Raw genomic sequence first — 16916 nt, forward strand, 5'->3', positions numbered from 1 at the left:
GATGGAGCATATAGTTTATGAGGAACAAATTAGCTCAAATTACCTCCATGTTTGTTACTCTTACCATTTTTCATTCTATATATTACATATCTATCTATCCATCTATCTATCTATCCATCCTCTTTGCAAACCAGTGCAGCTTCATATTTTATGCAGGAAGTGTAATTAAGAAACATGTGCATTCTCCTCTCTTGAATTTTATCAGCCTTATAATAACTATTATTCTTTGGGCCTGCACAGGTACCATGAAATATTCCAAATGTGTATAGGTATAAAATGCTGTTTGGTGTGCCGTGTGTTCAAAGTCCTTGGCATGTGGCCACTATTGTCTCTTTCTATTCATTCATAAAAGTGACGGAGAGGGAATGCTCTGTTATGTTGTGTTTGATTGGTAACCCAAGGAAACAATCAGAAGAGCCCCTCTGAACTAAGAATCATTGTCTCTTCTAAGCAGAATGACAGAAAACCTATTGCTGGATTTCTGCTGCCAAGATCGCTCAACATTCGTCAGACTCCTTTTTTTCTTTTAAAAGAAAAAGCAAAGCCTGCAGTCCTTAACAGCTACAGGCGAAGCCTTTCAGTTACAAGGTGTTTTATAATCCTCTTGGTACCATAAGTAATGAATTGCAAGCCCTCTTTAGATTCTCTTGTACTTGGAGCTTTTTATATTGTTGTTCCGTTCCCCTTCCTCCACCTCTCAAGGCTCCTATAATATCACTGCCCTATAATGACAGACGTGTTGGGCAGGGCGGTTGTGAGCCCCTCAGTGGCTGATGCTATGGAAGAAACTGAATAGCCCTGATGCCTCTCCAAGTCTTTTTCAAGCACTCCCTTGGTTTAGGTCGTGGTGTCATGTAGGTAAATTGAGTCCAGAAGTTGTGGATCCTCAAGTGGAATTTTTACATCCATCCCTCGCAGCTGTGGAGAGTTTAGACTAATCACAATTCTCCCTGGTATACCATCATCTCTGTAATTTGAAAAAGGATCAGGAGGAGCCTGAAGGCTTGCGGGGGGGGGGGGGAGGACATCTTAAAGAAACCTTTTGTCTCAAAATACATCACATGTGGAAAGGGAGCACTTGTTCCTTCAGTGTGAGGGGCTTAAGGAATGCACAAGTCAAATACGTTGTTGGCAGCCTTTCAGGTGTCCCTCAGAAATGCAGCGGCACACGTTTGCAATACAAAATAGCACCTTCTCCCTTTTGGCTCAGTTCCCGACCAGCTTTAGCAAGTGCCCATGTACATGTGTACAGTGGTGCCCCGCAAGACGAATGCCTCGCAAGACGAAAAACCCGCTAGACGAAAGGGTTTTCCGTTTTTCGATGCGCTTCGCAAGACGAATTTCCCTATGGGCTTGCTTCGCAAAACGAAAAAGTCTTGCGAGTCTTGCGATTTTTTTCACTTTCCCCCCTTTTTCTAAGCCGCTAATAGCCTTTTAGCCGCTAAGCCTTTAATAGCCGCTAAACCGCTAAACCGCTAAACCGCTAATAGCGCAAATCCGCTAAGCCGCTAATAGGGTTGCTTCGCAAGACGAAAAAACCGCTAGACGAAGAGACTCGCGGAACGGATTAATTTCGTCTTGCGAGGCACCATTGTACATGGACAGCAATATCAGAACGGATAGGGATAGAGTATGCTCTCAGACTCTTTTCAGGGGAATTCAATCCCATGCTGGCAAATTCAGCTTGCACAATTTAAGCTGATTTGGAGCTCTTGCGTAACAAAGCCGTTTCTTCCCCGTAAAATAAGACTTTCTGCTGTAAGCAAAGTGATGGGGAAAGTGTGGAGGATGGAGGATGAGCCATATTGGTGATGAATACGCCACTCACACAGTTTTGACCAATTTTCAGTTGCTTGATGTCTGAGCTTCAAAGACAAAGCAGCACCTCCCCATCTTCCCTGCACACTTTTGGAAATGGAAGTGTATATATATTTATTATGCTGTGTCCTTGCTCATTTCACTCACCAGCCTTGCCTACCACCACCTGCTTGCCAAAACCTCTCCCACCTCAAACCACCCCATTTGGATCTCACCCCCTCCTCAATTCCTTTGTTTGTTGAGACCAGGGCTGCCCTGGCCATGAGGCAGGCTGAGGCAGCCACTTCAGCCAGCAGAAGCCCAAGAGGTGGTGCCCCCACAGGTCCCCTGCTTTCCTTGCAACTTCCATTGCTGGTGGGGAAGTGGTGGCTTTCAGTGAAATCTAATCGGAACCTGCTGCTGCTGCTTCATAGGCACTCAGTGCTTTTTTTTCTGGGAGGACACATACCCCTAAACATTTTGTGAATCTAACGGGAGAAGAAACTAAAACTTTTAAATATTTTAGTTTCTTCTTTAGCACGGTGAATCGTTAGTTCTGCTGAATAGTGTGGTGAATCATCAGTTCTGTTGCTACCACCGATGGTGGCCTCATTTCCTGTCACAGTGTTTCCTGAGTCTCAGACAGAAGCGGGCGTTTAATGTGTGAAGTAGGAGTTGGACTCTAGCATGGTGATTGGTCAGTTTCGTTGTTACCACCTCTGATGGCAGCTTCATTTCTTTTTCCAGTGTTTCCTGAGTCTCAGACGGAAGCATGTTCTTTGTACTTTTGTCCATTTATTGTATTTATTTTCCCCGATTTGAACTATAAAATGGTGATTTTTTTGAGTAAAAATGAAAGTACCCTTAAACATTTTTTTTAAAGAAAAAAAATCACTGGAGGCACTGCTGTGTGACTCAGGTGGGGATTCAGGCTTTGGTGGTGGGGATTCTATGGCAGGATAGCAGCACCTTCCTGGTTAGGGCCACACCACACATCACAAGCCCCACACACGCTTGGCTGTGACAGAAGAGTGAGTGCAATAAGGACAGACAGCAGAGAAGTGGAATGGAATGGTGGGTGGAGTTAAAGTTGAATGACAGGTAGAGAGCGTTGGTTGGAAAATGACAGTTGAAAGGAGAGAGATTTGGCTGTGAGAGTCTGAGGGAAAGGGGGAACGAGATGAGAGGCATAATTGAAGTATACGTAACAGAGTTAGGACAGCTGTTCTTAAAGGTAGAATAGGCAGTAGCATGTATTTTCAGTCTGGACTTAGAGGAGTAGCTGAGGAACTGACTTTAGTGAGAACTTGGGGACAGGAGCTTGTAGGTTTGCCCAGGAAACGTCACAATTTGTTGGCAGCCTGGTGGGATCCAAAGCCATGAGATATTGCTATACAGGAGTTAAAAATGTGAGAGTGGGATCAAAATTTAGTAGCAGAGTATGATCCTAATATATAGGAGCTAAATATGTGAGAGCAGATTCACAAATTGGCCTCAGTGGTGTGGGATTTGAAGTTATGGTTTATTAATATATGGTTTATTAATGGTTTGTGTATCTGAGAGGAGAATTTGTAAGATTTGAATGTGTGAGATACATGTTAGTGGGATTTTTGAAACAACGGAATAAAATCAGTGAGTCACCTTGAAATGCTTCAAAATTTGATTGCAGAACAAGCGCCACAACTTTGTTTGGGTCTGAGGAGAGAAATTAAAGAATGCTGTGTAACAAAGCACCCAGGTCAAAAGAGGCTTGTAAGGATGCAGCTATGGATCTTGACTCAATAGACTACTGGAGGATAAAGGAGGTGCTGGAGATGACACGTCTAGAAGTGGAACAGAAGAAGAAAGAGAATCAGAAAGAATTGGAATTAATGATGAAGGACAATAAAAGAAACCAGAGAGAGATGGAGCATCAGAAACAGATAGAACGGGAGCAGAGGAAGAAGTATGAATTAGCGATGTTTAGAAGGGAAATAAAGGAGAATGAGGTTGCCAGAGAATATGAGGCGGTAGGTCCAGTGCAGAGAGTGTCCCAAGCAGGCCTTGCATTGAATGTTCCAAAGGTAGAGCAGTTTATCTTGGAGAAACGAAGATTTCCTGAGAGCCAATTTATGCCAGAAGTGGGAGATGCCACTAGTAGTCCAAAGGGACCAGTTGAGGCCTGCATTTTGCCCAGTGGCGGAGGGGATCAGCCTGTCTTCTTGGAACTGGCTGATAAGGCCAAGATGCCCAAAGCCATAGGAGGGAAGCCAGCTCAAGAGTCGGACTGCATTCAAGAAGATGTAGAACGTCTGAAAGAAGAGCTCACAGTAGCCAGTGCTGCAAAGGCAGAGCTACAGTTAAAGCTGGATGAGCTACAGAGATCAACAAAGTATTCTGAGAAAAAATGGGAGGATGAAAAAGAATTCTTGCATAATCAGAACATTCGGTTGGCTACAGAACTGAAGGGAAAAAAACAGATGAACTTCTGGTTCTTGCTTGGGAAAAAAGAAGTGAAATTGTGGGTCTTCAGTATTACCTGCAGAACAAGAGAGAAGAAGTGTCTTGCATGGAAAAGGAAGTCAGTGAACTAAAAAAATCAAATGAAAATCTACGGAAACAGGTGGCAGATCTTTTAGTAGAAGTGAAGGAGGCAAAAGTACAGCAGCGAGCTAGTATGGAAGAGAGATCCCACAATGAACGAAACACCCATATTGAGTTGTCTAATTCATACAAGAGTTTTGCTGATGAATGGGAGACAAAATGCAAAGCATTATGCCAAGGTATACAGGAGCTGTGCAAATATCTGAAAGGCGCAAGTGAAGCTAACAAAGAAATACAGGATCATTTGGTTGAGATGCAACAATACATGGGGGGAAATAAAGGAAAAGATGCATTAGCTGGAGGAATAATGGGACAATGTGAATGATCTTGTTTCAGTCACCAAATGCATCGTGATCCTCTTTCCAGAGGCTGTGTTCGTCCCATCCCTCCAAGACTCTGCAGGCATTTTTTGAATCAGAGATTATGGATAGTAATCTTGCTGTGGTGAAGCAGAAAGGGAATAAATGCAAGGCCAGCAAAAGAGACTGTGAAATTATTCTTTATAGTTGTGGGAAAGAACTGTGTTTTATTTAAGTCTATAACTTGACAAGATGCTGGAAACAGATAATCCAGTCAAAGGAATGTGGGTGCAAGCTAGGGTTGTACATAATACCTGGGTATCTAAATGAATATGTAAGTGGCATTTCACCAAGGCAAGCGACTGTCAGCCTTGCTGGAACTTTGAACAATGGCTATGTGAATCCTAGAAGGGGCTGCCTTTTTTTTTTGGGGGGGGGGAATTGCTCCCTGTGAATCTGGATTAAATGTGGACCTTGTTCCTGGGCAAGTGACTCCCCCTCCTAGTTTGAACTGTCAGTCCTTTTGCTATTAAGGCTCTCTGTGGGGTCCAATAAGCAATTTGATGATGATATTATTCATTTTTGATACAATTGTCTCAAGGTGATGTACAATAAACACAGCAAAAACAGTTTAGAAACAGCACAAAAACAGCATATACATCTAAAAGAAAACCAAAATCCTACAAAATAAGATATCCATGGCAAAGATCCATTTATCCAGCTGAGGAAGCCTTTCAGAACTAAATTTGTTTCTGGAAAGTGCAGATGGTTGGTGCCTTTTGTATCTTGTCAGCAATGCTATTCCACAGATGTGTCCTGATTTCCCATACCTACACGGCGCAGATAAGAAGCATGCAAATAATTCTTTAACTTTACAGATGGACAGCTGAGGCTGACTGACCCAAAGACACCAAATGAGTTCATAATGGAGCAAGCATTGTCCTAGGCATAAATCTAATACATTCTCCAATGGACCAAACTGGCTAAGCACTTTCAAACGTTATCCCTATATACACAGCTTGACTGAGGAAATCTGTACAGTGTATGCTGAATGCACTGTATTTGAACTGACAACACAAAAGGTTAAAAAATATTGCCACCCGTTGCCAGTCTCTTAAGCCATCCAATATGCCTGTATATTAAAAGATCTGGAATATCTCCCCTATGAATTTAGTTCGCCTAGGAATAACATATTTTTAAGTGGTTACAGCCACACAGGAAAAATTATTTTTGGATAAGTAGGTCAGCTCTGTAACAGCACAGGTGTTTCTGCATGTACAAGACACAGCAGGAAAATGTTTTTAAATAAATAAATGTTGCAATGCAAATTAAAAAAAAAGGGGGGGAGGAGAGAAAACACCCTCTGAACCCAAAAGCAACCCCTACTCATGAGCCAGTATCCTTTTTAATGAATTTGGCACAGTTTCAAAATTTCCACTCATAACCATGCCTGTTTGATCTCTATGAGGTATAGCAAACAATTGTAAAAGAGTTTCTGGCAGAAAAAAAGCACCATTGGCTTATGCTGGTGTGTATCAAAAAGTTCCCACTTCCAAATCAGCAATAATTAAGTGCACCATCAAAAAATAAAAATAAATATGCCACACCTGCTTTCTCTGGCACGCTGTTTCAGATCCTGTAGGCTCAGCAAGCAGCATTTCATTTCTAATGAAAGAGAAGTGTCAGGACCGTAGATAACCTGAAGAAACACAAGCCTGCCGACCTAGGAGTCCAGAAGGCAAAAAAAGGTAAAGGTACCCCTGACTGTTAGGTCTAGTTGCGTTCGACTCTGGAGTTGCGCGCTCATCTCGCTCTATAGGCCAAGGGAGCCAACGTTTGTCCGCAGGCAGTTTTTCTGGGTCATGTGGCCAGCATGAGTAAGCTGCTTCTGGCGAACCAGAAGGCCTGTGAGAGGTGAGAGAAGTAGCTTGGGGATTGCTCTCTTGCCACTGGTTTTGCTTGGATATTGAGGATCTCACAAGTATGAGGTCTGAAGCTGCTTTTAACCACTCCTGGGAGGGAGGTGAACCTGGCTCCTCCAAACATTTGGGGTGGGGGGAGAGACTGCAGTTTGCTAGTAGAGCACATACAAATGATTCCAGGGTCAGGCCTCAACACCTGCAATTAAAGGACCTGGAATCTCCTTCCTTGGAGAGCCAGTGTGGTGTAGTGGTTAAGAGCGGTAGACTCATAATCTGGTGATCTGGGTTCGCTTCCCCGCTCCTCCACATGCAGCTGCTGGGTGACCTTGGGCCAGTCACACTTCTCTGAAGTCTCTCAGCCTCACTCACCTCACAGAGTGTTTGTTGTGGGGGAGGAAGGGAAAGGAAACTGTTAGCCACTTTGAGACTCCTAAGGGTAGTGATAAAGCGGGATATCAAATCCAAACTCCTCTTCTTGGAGAGCTTGGATGGCCATCTGTTATGGATGATTTTGTTGAGATCCTTTCATTGCTGGGGGTTGGACTAGATGATCCTCAGGGTCCTATTCAAGTCTGCAATTCTACAATTCTATGAAACGCTTAAGCAACAGAGCTCCAATTTGGGATGTAGTTCACGGCTGGCAAGACAGCATTCCCGCACAGGCACCAATTTTGTCTTTTTCAAGAAGAGAAATTGTGTGATTTCCCAAAGTGCTCGGATAAGAAAAACTATGAGATTAAGATTGTTGGGAAATATTACGTTTCTTGCGGTGAGAAGAGCGCCGCTAAAAAGCACAAGCAACTCCAATGATTTTGTTCAGACTTTAGGATATCTCCACCAGCAGGGGGCACTGCAGTGTGACATTTAAGGAGCAAGACACAAGTGGAATTACATTTGAAGCAATCATTTCAGTACAAACAGGTTCAACCTTTAGTAACTGTCTCTGGAAAATGCCCAAATTATCACCTGCAAGTTGAAAAGCAAGAGGTACTTTTATTGATATGATTAGTTGGCCAATATAGGTAGAGAATGAAAGGGAGAAAGAATCAAATCCATGTTTTTGTTTTTTAATCTTGCAGGTGACGCACAACTTCTGATCTCACCCCTTTAGGGTAATTACATAGAACATGAAGGCATAATTTTAAGAGCAAGAAGGGGCTGCAGTAATTAGAAAACATGCAAAGATCTCTAAGTCATTATAGCGTGCAAGGCACTGACAAATTTAGCGGTTAATGGCACACATGCATAGATTATTCTGAATTATTGGTATCCTTTGAGGCTTTGCCCAGGATCTCTTAGGGAGTGTGCTCATAAAGTAATGTCTACAGCACCCTTCACTATGGGGATACACCAGTGGTGCTAGGTAACAATCTTCCTAACAGCTTTGAAATTGGCCAATTATTTGTGGAAATAACTTCTATTTCTGGGTGAAGCTTCTCAGATTTTGGTGCATTGGCAGCAGGATACTGAGCAGAATCTGAGCATGGTCATATTTAACGTGCTTTATTATATATATATATATATATATATATATATATATATATATATGCAGGTTTTGGTGTATATATATATATACACCGTGAAAACCTGTACCCGTGAAAATCTACGAAAGCATATATATATATATATATATATATATATATAGTGGTACCTTGCAAGACGAAAAACGCGCAAGACGAAAGAGTTTTCCGTTTTTTGAGTCATTCCGCAAGATGAATTTCCCTATGGGCTTGCTTTGCAAGACGAAACGTCTTTCGAGTTCTTGTGAGTTTGTTTCCTTTTTCTTAAAGCCGCTAAGCCGCTAATAGCTGTGCTTCGCAAGACGAAAAAACCGCAAGACGAAGAGACTCGCGGAACGGATTAATTTCGTCTTGCGAGGCACCACTGTGTGTATATATATATATATATATATATATATATATATATATCCATTCTAAAGGAAATTAGTCCTGAGTGCTCACTGGGAGGACAGATCCTGAAGTTGAGGCTCCAATACTTTGGCCACCTCATGAGAAGAGAAGACTCCCTGGAAAAGACCCTGATGTTGGGAAAGATGGAGGGCACAAGGAGAAGGGGATGACAGAGGACAAGATGGTTGGACAGTGTTCTTGAAGCTACTAACATGAGTTTGATCAAACTGCGGGAGGCAGTGGAAGACAGGAGTGCCTGGCGTGCTGTAGTCCTTGGGGTCACGAAGAGTCGGACACGACTAAACAGCTAAACAAAACATATATATATATATATATATATATATATATATATATATATATATGTGTGTGTGTGTGTGTGTGTGTGTGTGTGTGTGTGTGTGTGTGTATAAACAGAATGAACTCAGAGCAGACAGTTCTGAGTGAGGTGGACAAATAGACTGCCCTGAGATAAGGCAGTTTCCTATGGAAAACAGATCTAACACAGAAGGGAGAGTCTAACAGATAAAAGTGGTGCATAGTGTCACATGGGATGATGATGGTTTAAAAGTACAACACAATTCATTATGAACAGTTCTCTTTGTAAACAAAGGATTACAGAGGTTGGACATCATGGATGCTTTAGCTGAGATTCCTGCATCGCAGGGGGTTGAACTAAATGACCCTTGTGGTCCCTTCCAGCTCTACAATTCTGTGATTCTATGAAAGGAAGCTTCATTCTACCACATCAAACTATTTCTCTGTCTCTAGCCTAGCATTGCCAATCTCACTGGAAATGGCTCTCCAGGTGCTTGACAGGACAGAGTTCTTTGCCACCACCTTCTGCACAACACCTTTGACAAGAATTGCCTGGGATCAAACATTTATCTGCATGCTAAGCTTGTCCATTTCCAGTGTGATGTCAGCCGAAGGGACAACTTGCCTGCTCTGCCTGCCAAGAGGTACATGAGTGGCTTCTGCTCTGGGAACATACATAGATCTTCACACGACTTCCCTCTTGCATGAGATGCAGGAGTTCCCCTTTACTCTAGAAATGTGGCTCTCCAGGTGCCACCCGACTCTCCCATCAGCTCTAGCCAGCATTGTTTGTAGGCAAGGATTACGGGAATTGTGGTCCAGCAGCATCTTGATGGTTTCAGGTTTCCCGACAGTGGTATAGTTTGTGTGAAACCATTCATAGTAGACCACATTTTTATTCTTTGCAGTTGTATGTTTTGCAGTACGAGAGAGAGAGAGAGAGAGAGAGAGAGAGAAAAGAAAAGAAGAAGAAGAAGAAGAAGAAGAAGAAGAAGAAGAAGAAGACATGGTGCAATCAAGTCTGTAAGTAGGTTAATGAGATGTAGTGGGAAAGCAAAGGGATGTATGCACAGAACTGCCCCCCTCTGCTAAAGCGTATGGGAAAACGCTTGTGGGTGGAAGATTTGTATGAGCGATGGAAGTTCTGTGCCTGCAAGGAATTATTGGATTGAGCTGATTGTGTACATACATATATATATATATATATATATATATATATATATATATATATCCCAAATTGATGCAGAATGCCAGTGCAAGCAGTCATGGGGGGAAAAAAACCAGAATGTACATGTGAGGAAATAAATCTTTACTTATGGGTACAGTTTCACAAGCCACACCTGTGTTTGAAGATACAAGCAGCTATAATTAATGAATTTACCTCCGAGAGAAAACTGTGAGAGAAGACAGCTGTGAACCTTGCCTTTAAAAATGCAAGAAGAGGCAAAAATGCAAGAAAAATGCATTGATAGAGAGGAAATATTGGGCTTATTTGATTAAGCTCTGAATTTAATCAAACAGGCATTTTGTTTTGCGGGGTGATTTCTTTTTTTAAAAAAAATGCCATAAATTTATTTTATTTCATACGCTGCTTGATTGTAGAAAAAACAACACCTCAAAGCAATCAAAAACTCTCTCATTTTCATGGCACATTTATCTGTAAATCTAGTGTGCAGCAAAGTCTCAGAATTCCCATAATAAGCAGAAGTCCTTTGAAATCTTGTTTGTTACTATAAAATTAAGGTTATGGGAGCTGGTTACATTTTATGTTAGGTTAGCTCCATGAGCAACCAGCGAAACAGTATAAAGTTTATTTTCCTAAGATTTGAAACGCAGCGGTAATGGCTTCCGGAAGTACATTGGCTGGAAAGCCATGGTGGAAGGAGGAAGAAGACTGGTGATGTGGGCTTGTGGGGGAGGGGGCAAGGTATGTTTTACTTCCAACTGACATATGCCACAGTGAAAGATGAATAAAATCTGCATCTTTTGGTCCTGTCTTCTGGTGTGGTCAGAGCATGGCAGCCAAAACAAGGCATCCGGGATTGGGATCAGAAACTAGGGTGTAATGCTTAAAATGGGACAGTTGCGTAGTATGCTAGCCCAACATCCTGTTTTCACAGTGACCACCCAGATGTCTGTGGGAAACGCTCAACACGACCTGAGTGCAAGAGCACTCCTCCCTCCTGTGGTCTCTAGCAACTGTCCTTCAGAAACATGACTGTCTGGGACTGTGGAAGGAGAGCAAGAGTCAACATGGCTCAGAGTACCATTGAATTTGTCCAATCCTCTTTTTACAGCCGTCAAAGTTGTCCATCATCTGAGTGTTTGCGTGTTCAGGAAGACACAGGGCCCTGTCCTGGTCTCTGATCCATAACTGACTTCTGACTTCTGGTCAATGATTGAAACTAAGATCTTCACGTCAAATTTGACTATGGACTAACATGAACTTATCTCTACTCATAAACTCTTATCTCGAATACTGTAACAAATTGTGTTATACATATCCTTATGAGTTTGAGTTTGAAATCTCTGTTTGAGTTTGGAATCCTTGTCAGAATACATACTTTTGAATGATTAGTTTTTGTTACAATTGACTATTGATTTGCGAGTAGGGACCACTCCCACTATTGAAACTTATATTGGCCAGAGTTCTTGGTGTGTTTTTTTCTTAGCCTACCAAAGAGCCTTGCATAAATGTGTAATGCACAATGGAACTTAAAAAAATGTGTATACCTTTTTTATATAAAAAAACCTATCTGGCCTCCAGAAATCCCTCAGAGTTGTGCAGTTCCTGGGCCCCAGATGATAAGCATGGAAAGAACAGCGTTCAGTGCCAATATCCATTATTAGATATTACACTTCAAAGGTTCCAGTCTACAGATAGCTCATCTTAGATTAATAATGGATACTCATCTAAATTGTGAGAGGATAACTTTCAGAAACAGCAGAGATACAGGATTACTTTTGTTCTTGCAAGGAAGCCCTACTAACATGTCAGAAGGCCAGCTGCAAAAAAGGGGCACTTTTAACAGACAATTTAGAGAGTTTAAATCTAAAAAATCCTTCTCAGTTACTTGGGTCATATCCACACTTACTTTTTGCCCCTCTTTTGCCAGGCAGAGGTCTGCACTTTAAAGTTCCGTGTCCAAATGGATTTTTTAAAAAAATTGTCCTGAGCTTTCCCTGTGAAAACCACTCTTTAAATCTTAATCAGAGCAAACGTCAATTCATGTTTTTCACAGAATGACGTTTGCTCCAATCGAGCTTTAAAGAGTGGACTTTTGCAAGGAAAGCTCTGGAGCAAAAAAAAAAAAAAAAAAGGTGCTCCAACATGCTGTTTTAAATCACTGACCATGCTTGGAAAGAGTGGAGGAAAGGTAAATTTGGATAATAAGCCCTTAATCTCTGTTTGCTGAATTTGTTTTGAGACAACAGGGAGCAGTCTTTCCCCCAGATCTATATTGTCCATTATGAACCTAAACAATTTTGGTCCTTAGCTTAAAATCTATAAACTATCATCGTTGGCTTTCTATATTGCAGCCTGTATATTTTTTCATGATTGTGTGTGTGTTTTCTTTTTTCCTGTGCATCCACAAGTATCATCAGGTCTAAGTTCATCATTATGTCTTAACCATCTTGTTTGCTATTATGCAAATGCGATCTTCATTTACTTGAAAAAGCTCAATAAAAAATAAAGAAGTCATCTAAGCCTTTCACCGCCACTGCATGTTATGATAGCTAATTCCATTCATTAAGGAGTGTGTCCTTTTGGCAGTCCTGAATTGCATTGCATGGAAGTGCATTTCTTTGTATGATTCCAAGTTCTAAGATTACAAATCTGATTTTATTTGCAACCATGTCTCTATCATACCTTCATCAGCTCTTTGTCTCTAGTCTAAATATGCTTGATATGATCCAGTTTCGATATTGAGCATTTTATAAATGTTTTGGTTAAATCTACTCAGTGCTTTTTTCTGGGGGGGATGCAGGGGTACGCACACCCCTAAACATTTTGTGAATCTAAATTTGGTCTCATTGAAGGGCAATATTTCAATATGAGTAGGAAAATGAGAGTCTCCCTAAACGTATTTTTTAGAAAAAAGCACTGAATATACTGCAGGAAAACTAGTGGTTAACAGGGAGTGACAAAGGGCAAAATGATTTTTTAAATATCCTACACAGTTATAAAAATCGTGATGAGCTGTGCTTATTTTCCAGAGAAAGGAGCATAGTTGCACCTGCAGTAGGGCTATGTTTCCTTTATCGCTGTGACAGAAAACATGAATCATGGATTCTTGCAGATTTTTCCTGTGTACATCATGGGCTTCCTCTTATTTATCACAATTCCTATAGGAACCAACCCTGGCCTTGAGTAATAAGTATGTTGCCATGCTCTGGGACATGAGTTGAAAAAAGAAGTTTATTATACAAGATGACTCAACCCTGCCTGCAGCCACTGAAAGCAAAAGGGAGGGGAAATGCTGACATCTTGACCTTCGTATTATCAAGCCCAACTCCACTCCCATTTGTTTATATCTCAACTAGATCCACTGAGGTGAGGCCCTGTGCAAACCTGCAAACTGTAAGGGAGTGGCAGATGTAGCAACAGAAGGACTTCAGTTCACCTGCGCTGTAAAGAAAGCCGACACAGGAGTCAGGTAAGCAGCCTGGAGCAGTGGTTTTCAACCAGCGTGCCGTGGCACCCTGGGGTGCCTTGAATGATAACCAGGGAGGGGTGCCGTGAGTAACACTGGCCTCTGTTCCTCTTTCCTTCCACCCTTCCTCTAATGCTCTCTCACGTCTCTGTTTCCCAAAGGCTTGCACAGCTGAAGCAGTCCCAACTACAAGCTCCCCAGGCGAATGGTGCCTCTGGGGCTGGCCAGGGGGTGCTTCCCAGGCCCCTGTAGGGCAGTGTGAGGAGGCACCTCTCTTTGGGGGCAGGGGGGCCAGCTCAGAGACCAGGGGTGGCAGCTGCGGCTGCCCAGAGGACTCCCGAGGAGAGGGGAGAAGAGAGGAGGCTGAAGGAACACTCCACAAGGGAGGGTTTGAAAAGGGGCGAGGGGCTGCCAGCTCTGCAGGCAACTGGGCTTTTGAGCCCCAAAGGGAAGCCGCAGAAAGAATGTAGTTGGTCAAGCAAGCTGTGGATCCAAAAAGGTTGAAAACCTCTCGTCTAGAGTTTCATCCCTCACAGAGACTCAGGCAAATACTGTTTAGGGCACAGGTGTCAAACACAAGGCCCGTGGGCCGAATCCGGCCCGCCAGACCTCGTCATTTGGCCCGTGTAGCGCCGGCCGCCAGCCTTCACCTTTTATTCTCACTTTTTTTTTTTTGACACAAGAAAGCCGCCTCTTCAGCGCATGCACGGCAGCCTACAAGCCAGAGAACGTCTGCCCTCTAGCGGCGCCGGCCGTTCTACACAGGAAACCTCCACTTTACATTTCCTTTACATAGTCCTACAGATACAACCGGCCCTTTGAGGGTGACCAAACTGCTGATGCGGCCCCCGATGAATTTGAGTTTGACACCCCTGGTTTAGGGGCTCCAGAGCAAAGGACATACAGTGGTGCCCCGCAAGACGAAATTAATTCGTTCCGCAATTTTTGCCGTCTAACGAATTTTTCTTCTTGCGAAGCACGGTTTAAACGGTTTAACAAAGTCGCAAGACGTTTTCGTCTTGCGAAGCAAGCCCATAGGGGAATTCGTCTTGCGAGGCAAATCGCGAATGAAAAAACCTTTCGTCTAGCGAGTTTTTTGTCTTGCGAGGCATTCGTCTTGCGGGGCACCACTGTACTCACACTGCAGTCAGTATGGGCACCTAAGAATTACAGAATATGAAGAGGTGTCAAATTACAGTAAGAAAGAAAACAAGTGTCAAAGAAGAAGACAGCCAGTGGCAAGATAAATAGAGCAAGGAAGAAGTACATTGAGAAGCATGGAACAAAGGACAATAAAGTGTGTGTTAGCTTTAATAATAATAATAATAATAATAATAATAATAATAATAATAATAATTTTATTATATATACCCTTGCCCAAATCTGGCTGGGTTTCCCCAGCCACTCTGGGCAGCTTACAGCATATATGGTTGTCAGGGGACTGCCATCGGAACAGGGGAAGGAGGCAGGGGGGCCGTTGGGATACAGAGAGCCTCCGAAACTCCTGAGGAGCAGTTCCTCTTCCAGCGGTGGGAAAAGCCACACCTCCAGTGGAGAAGAGAGGGAAGGGGCCAGCCAAGCGAGGAAAGGGCTCGAGGATGCTGCTGAGAACCCCAGCGCCTCACCTCGCCAGGCCGGTCAGGAGGGACGCACGCCACTTCCATCACCCAGCTTGAGCAGAGGGGTGAAACGCGAGGAGGGGAGGAGGAGGCTTGGGGTGCTGAAGTTCTTATGTTGGGGGGGGGGGAGCCGGAAGGGGCCACTCCCGGATTCTGCAAGTGACTAAGACGGACATGAACTTTGTAGAACTGCACTGTAAATAGTTTGCACAATAAAACCTGTAAAAGACAAGTCAGTGTCCTGCCTGGTTACTCACAAGCAACCACCATCAGCATCTGACAATGGTCATCCACTAATGGCGGAAACAAAAGCACCATTCAGGTGAGCTGCAGTTAGGGATGGGAGAAATTTGTTTTGGGTTGCATTTACAGGTGAACCTATCTAATCTGCCCTTCCCAAAACAAAATGTGAATCAAGACACAGCCATCCTTTGAAGTTTGCACTTCCTTAAATTTTGCAATTCAGTTGTCCATTCGACTAATGTGTAGAAAAATGTATATGGTGGAGTAAATTCTGCACATAAATGTGTTTATTTGTGAAAATAACACAAAATGCTGGTGCCTAAAATTTATTTACTTAATAAAATTTGTACATTTGATTGTAGTAAAAACCTCAAAGCAGCTGTAACTGTGGGCTAGCCATGTGTTACAACTTATAGCCCTGCATCAGGTGTACATTCCAATTTGCACCAAAATACATGTTTGGACGATTCAAGAAATGTGTGGACGATCATCAAAATGGGGATGGGAATGTGTCTATAAGCATTGGCAAAACTACTGCAGATCTCCGGTGCTGGGTTGCGGGTGAATGATGTCAGGCTTTCTTTTCTTTTCTTTTTTTATAGATTTTGCAGTGGTTGGAGATCACTCCAAAATACAGTACAGGCATTCCCCCACTTATGTATAATCAACTCGCACATGACCACATATACCTGCGTTGGTGGGATGTAAATAATTCAATTCAAACCCGGAAATGGCGGGAGAGAACTGGAGAGTCCACATGGCTTGTGAGGAGACCCTCCCTAGAGCCCGAAGAGAATGTCAGTGAGGGTGAATGAAGCCCTGAAGAGACCAGAGGCGCAGTGGGGCTTTGTTTATGCTGCTCAGCCTCCCCATCTAACAGCTGACGTGTGGGGTAGTGTAGCTGCAGCAGCCTCTTTCCCTTGCTTCCTCCTGCCGGCCCCAGATCTTCAATTCTAGTTGTGGATATTTTTGAATACAGTATTTTTGGTATGGATTGAAGAAAGAGCGGCAGAGAGGATGTTTAAAGGGTGTTTAGAGGGTGCTCCCCACTTAATAAATTTCACTTATGCATGCAGGGGTCTGGAACGTAACCCCTGCGTAAGTTGGGGTGGTGGTGCCTGTAGATACTTATGAAGAAGGTAGGTATACTGGTTTGGTGTGCAGAGACCTGTTAAAAATGTGAATTCTGATTTCCTATTAAAAGAGTGAAAAATATTTACAGCCACACTGTCCATTTTTCAGCACAGTATGTGTGGAGAGAGAGAGAGAGAGAGAGAAAGAGAGATGAAAATTAAAGAGAAGTTTAAGGAATAACACCAAAGGCACAGAGCATATGGGAATGTAGAGATTTCCATTTTCTATAGGGAGCATATAATGAAGGAAGAATGTTACTCTTACGAAAGCTGGACATCATCTGATACCACAGAACCACTTCTATCTCTTGCATTCTTTCCATGTTTAGTTTGAAAACGCCTTTCATGGGCTTTCAGTACATTCTTTGATTTTCTGCCAGTGTTTATTTTTTAAAAAAAATATATTGAAGAATTACTCTTGGTGTTGAGTAACTTGCAGC

General features: G+C 42.8%; 1 protein-coding gene across 5 annotated transcripts; it reads left to right on the forward strand.

The window, feature by feature from the left end:
* Positions 1 to 2677: 2677 nt before the first annotated feature.
* Positions 2678 to 16558, forward strand: LOC308592985 (uncharacterized protein). Of its 5 annotated transcripts, XR_014010662.1 has the most exons (5): positions 2678 to 3031; positions 6313 to 6427; positions 7429 to 7588; positions 13372 to 13484; positions 15946 to 16558. XR_014010662.1 is itself a non-coding variant. In XM_081205116.1 (2 exons), exon 2 carries the CDS (start codon positions 3513 to 3515, stop codon positions 4368 to 4370), a length of 858 nt encoding a protein of 285 aa, XP_081061242.1. In that variant the 5' UTR covers positions 2883 to 3031; positions 3467 to 3512; the 3' UTR covers positions 4371 to 5844. The 5 variants fall into 5 exon arrangements, 2 of the variants coding, with proteins under 2 accessions (XP_081061242.1, XP_081061243.1); XR_014010663.1 differs by lacking the exon at positions 7429 to 7588 and having other exon boundaries at positions 2726 to 3031; XR_014010664.1 differs by lacking the exons at positions 6313 to 6427; positions 7429 to 7588 and having other exon boundaries at positions 2883 to 3031.
* The last annotated feature ends 358 nt before the right edge of the window (positions 16559 to 16916 follow it).

Source organism: Podarcis bocagei, assembly GCF_964188305.1.
Source record: "Podarcis bocagei genome assembly, chromosome: 8".
In the NCBI taxonomy this organism is placed as follows: Eukaryota; Metazoa; Chordata; class Lepidosauria; order Squamata; family Lacertidae; genus Podarcis; species Podarcis bocagei.

Bases quoted from the DNA above. Each gene is read 5' to 3' on its own strand.
- LOC308592985 (XM_081205116.1), top strand. From the start codon at position 3,513: ATGCTGTGTAACAAAGCACCCAGGTCAAAAGAGGCTTGTAAGGATGCA.